The following is a 4,365-nucleotide window of genomic DNA, read 5'->3' as shown; positions in this document are numbered from 1 at the left end:
ACTCCACGCCGCTGCGCGCCGCCTGCTTCGATGGGCACCTGGAAGTGGTGCGCTACCTGGTGGGCGAGCACCAGGCCGACCTGGAGGTGGCGAACCGGCACGGGCACACGTGCCTCATGATCTCCTGTTACAAGGGCCACCGTGAGATCGCCCGCTACCTGCTGGAGCAGGGCGCCCAGGTGAACCGGCGCAGCGCCAAGGGTAACACCGCCCTGCACGACTGCGCCGAGTCCGGCAGCCTGGAGATCCTGCAGCTGCTGCTCGGGTGCAACGCTCGCATGGAACGCGATGGCTACGGCATGACCCCGTTGCTGGCAGCCAGTGTGACCGGCCACACCAACATCGTGGAATACCTTATCCAGGAGCAGCCTGCCGGGATGGAGGTGCAGCCAGGGCTGGCCCCAGAAGGTCCCTCCGGTCTGGGATGCATCCAGTCCCAGGGGGCCAGCTGTTGCCGTTCCTCCCCAGAGGAACCGCTGAGTGAAACTTACGAGAGCTGCTGCCCCACCAGCCGGGAAGCTGCCGTGGAAGCCTTGGAATTGCTGGGAGCCACGTATGTGGATAAGAAGCGGGATCTGCTTGGGGCCCTGAAACATTGGAGACGGGCTATGGAGCTGCGGCACCAGGGGGGCGAGTATCTGCCCAAACCGGAGCCCCCGCAGCTGGTCCTGGCCTATGATTATTCCAGGGAGGTGAACACTGCCGAGGAATTGGAAGCACTTATCACCGACCCAGACGAGATGCGCATGCAGGCCCTGTTGATCCGAGAGCGCATCCTGGGTCCCTCTCACCCAGACACTTCTTATTATATCCGTTACAGGGGAGCCGTGTATGCCGACTCCGGCAATTTTGAGCGCTGCATCCGCTTGTGGAAATACGCCCTAGACATGCAGCAGAACAACCTGGAGCCTCTGAGCCCCATGACCGCCAGCAGCTTCCTTTCGTTTGCTGAACTCTTCTCTTACGTACTTCAGGACCGGGCAGCCAAGGGCAGCCTGGGCACGCAAATTGGCTTTGCTGATCTCATGGGGGTGCTCTGCAAAGGGGTCCGGGAAGTGGAACGGGCCCTGCAGCTGCCCAAGGAGCCTGGGGACTCTGTCCAGTTCACCAAGGCCCTGGCCATCATCCTCCACCTGCTCTATCTGTTGGAGAAAGTGGAATGCACGCCCGACCAGGAGCATCTGAAGCATCAGACCGTCTACCGGCTGCTGAAGTGTGCCCCCCGGGGCAAGAACGGCTTCACCCCTTTGCACATGGCCGTGGACAAGGACACCACAAACGTGGGCCGGTACCCAGTGGGCAGATTCCCCTCCCTCCAGGTGGTCAAGGTACTGCTTGACTGTGGGGCCGACCCAGACAGTCGGGACTTTGACAACAACACCCCGTTGCACATAGCTGCCCAGAACAATTGTCCGGGGATTATGAATGCCCTGATTGAAGCGGGGGCCCACATGGATGCCACCAACGCCTTCAAGAAAACAGCCTACGAACTGCTGGATGAGAAGCTGCTGGCTAAGAGCACCATCCAGCCCTTCAACTACGTAACCCTGCAGTGCCTTGCAGCCCGCACCCTGGACAAGAATAAAATCCCCTACAAAGGCTTCATCCCTGAGGAGCTGGAGGCTTTCATTGAACTGCACTGATAGGATTCTGCGAGGGGAGAAACCCGGAGAGGTGCCCACACCAGTCCTTGCCATCTCTCGGTGAGCACTTCAGGTGGCATGAAGCAGGAAGAAGGGCTCTCCCAACTCCACGGCCTTTCACCTTGCAGAAAGCGGGGAAAGGAGTTAGCTATTGGTGCTAGAAGCCTTCGGGGTCATGTGCTCAGAGAACTGTCTTTCTCAGGAGGACATGCACTACTTTCCACACATCCCATCTGCCTGGGTCTAGGAAGATGTTGCTTTCTGAGCGGCAGAGGGATCGAAGCCATTGTTTTCCTGTACTAGAAACAAGAAGAAACTGAAACTTGGGTCTGTCCTTCTTTGCCCCTTATGTAGCTAGATAAACCCAGCCACAAAATGCAGTGTTAGGAATGGGGCTCCCAGAGTGGAAAGTTGGAGACTCAAGAAGCAAGACCATTTCTCACTTCTTCCAGCACGGTTGCACCTCCCTCCCTCCCACGTTGCCATCGTTGTCCCACACAGGCAGGACTCTGCTTAGGGTAGCCTGCTGCTTGCACAGCTTGGGCTGGTTTGGTGTTCTGTTTAGTTAGTAGGTGGGCAGGCTACAGGCATCACAGGAGTTCTGAGGTTTTGCTGCCATATTTGTTTTTCTTAAGAATTTGAAATTTTCTCTTAAGACTTGATAGGTTGATTTTGTGCACCAAGGGTTTGGTCATGCCTGAGGAGGCCAAGGCCCTCAGGAGCAAGCTTTATTGTGTGAAGAATTTGGTGAAGGAGGTAGAAGACCACGGTATCGGTTCCTAAAATGCAGGCGGCTGTACGTTTCTTAAAACTTCACTCATTTGCCTTTTACTTGGGCCTCTCGTATTTCCAACCTCATTAGAGAAGTGTTTTTTCTAAAGAGGTTCAGGCCAAACGCCCGAGGAGCTGAGCTTGATGTGTTTCCCGCTGAGTGAGAACTTGCAAGGTGGTTTGGGGCTTGGTTTTCACAGATTCTGAGTTAGAGCTGAAGGCCACGTCAGCCCCACAGATCATATACAAGTGCACAGTATTGTGGGTATAGCCACCCTAAGTGGCGCCAGCTACTCTGACCACTGCTCAGGTCTCCCTAAGGAAATGCTAAGTGCAGCATTAACTCCACAAATCAGCTGGATGAGACTGAATGCTGAGAGCTGAGGCGATAGAAAATCCTGGCTTCCCATCACTCAGGGTATGAAGTGCCTGTGTTAGGGAACTGCTGCAGGGAGGTGGTTCTTGGGTCGCACTGCTTATGCCCTGTCGGCAGAAGGGGACTCTCCCTGGCCTATTTGGACAAGCGTGCATAGCAGAAGGGGACAGAAGCTCAGGTCACATTCAGGACAGCAGCATCCTTACCCACCCTCTCTGCAGCCTTGTCAAATGGCAGCTGCACGGAGGCCCCAGGCACCACAGCAGGTCCATGGATGCTCTGCCCTCAGAACACTAGGCCTCCTGTGGACGTGCAGTGTTACTTAGGATGCTATTTATTTACAAGACCAGGTTTTACCTTCCGTGGAGGTGGAAACAGCACAGAATAAAGAAATGAGGCCATTAACTTGTGAGTCCTGACGCTGGTGTTTGTCATTAAAAAGGCAACGTTAGAAGAAAACCACCCAGCAGTTCCTTGCCGGGGTAGGTGGGGGAGAAGGGAGGAAAAGGGTGCCACTGAGAGTAAAAGGCCATGGTGCCAGGCCACTTAAAGGAGTGCCCTCAGGCTGCCATCTCTAATGAGTTTTTAAAATATATATATATTTTATTGTTGATGATATTTCCCATTTTACCCCCCTTTACCCCTCTCCTCCCATCCTCCCAGCCCCTACTCAGCCCCCCAGGTCTTCACCACCCTATTGCCTGCGTGTCCATGGGCTATGCATATAAGGATATAAGTTCTTTGGTTTGTCTCTTCTCGTCCCCCCACCCCCACATCAGAGTATGTCAGTCTGTTCCAGGCCCCCATGCAGGAGTTTTTCCGCATGTGCTGAGATTTCATTCAGAAGTGGAGTTTCACTGCATAAAAAGAAAAGGTGAAAAACTCCTGCCTTCGTCCAAACCCCTCACTTCGCATGGAAAAGACCCCCACATCAGAGTATGTCAGTCTGTTCCAGGCCCCCGTGCAGGAGTTTTTCCGTATGTGCTGGGGCTCCGTGTGAGATTTCATTCAGAAATGGAGTTTCACTGCGGAGAAAGAAAAGGCGAAAAACCCCTGCCTTCGTCCACACCCCTCACTTCGCATGGAAAAGGGGGTGAGCTTGACCCTCTGCAGGGCGAGGAATGGCTGAGAAAACCAGAAAGCCTGCCAACTCAGTGAGACCACAGATGGAGCCGGTGGAGTGTTGTGGCCCAAGGGGTCTGTTCATGAACTTGGTGGGTTTCCTAGCGCTGCTTCCAGCTTAGGAAAATCCAGGCCTCCCCTCTCTCTCTCTCTCTTTTTTTTTTACTGCCATCTCAGTTGTGAAATTCTGGTTTTCTCCGCATTAGCACAGTCAAACTCCTACCCAAAGCACTGCCCGGTGGGGGTTTTCCGGAGCACCCACTGTTTGCCAGTTCCCTCAGGGCTAAGGCTCGAGCTGTTATTCCTGAGGTGGGTGGTTTCCATGTCCCCGCCTCCTGTGGCCGTAGGAAAGACCCTGCCAGGCCCTGGTGACATTTTGCCTCCAGTAGTTCATTGGGCTGGAGGGCTCTCCCTCCTGATTTCACTGGGTGTCCAACAACCCTCAATAGCTAA

General features: G+C 54.6%; 1 protein-coding gene across 1 annotated transcript in view; it reads left to right on the top strand.

The window, feature by feature from the left end:
• Nucleotides 1-3,196, top strand: part of FEM1A (fem-1 homolog a (C. elegans)) — a 5,002-nt gene extending 1,806 nt beyond the window's left edge. Inside the window, exon 2 of the mRNA XM_014533685.1 lies at nt 1-3,196. Within this exon, the coding sequence (XP_014389171.1) occupies nt 1-1,643 (1,643 nt within the window). The 3' untranslated portion in view covers nt 1,644-3,196.
• Nucleotides 3,197-4,365: the final 1,169 nt, after the last annotated feature.

The sequence above is a fragment of the Myotis brandtii genome, unplaced genomic scaffold (assembly GCF_000412655.1).
Source record: "Myotis brandtii unplaced genomic scaffold, ASM41265v1 scaffold122, whole genome shotgun sequence".
Classification (NCBI taxonomy): Eukaryota; Metazoa; Chordata; class Mammalia; order Chiroptera; family Vespertilionidae; genus Myotis; species Myotis brandtii.
Note: the sequence above shows the minus strand (reverse complement) of the source record. Positions and strands in the feature narration are given on the sequence as shown.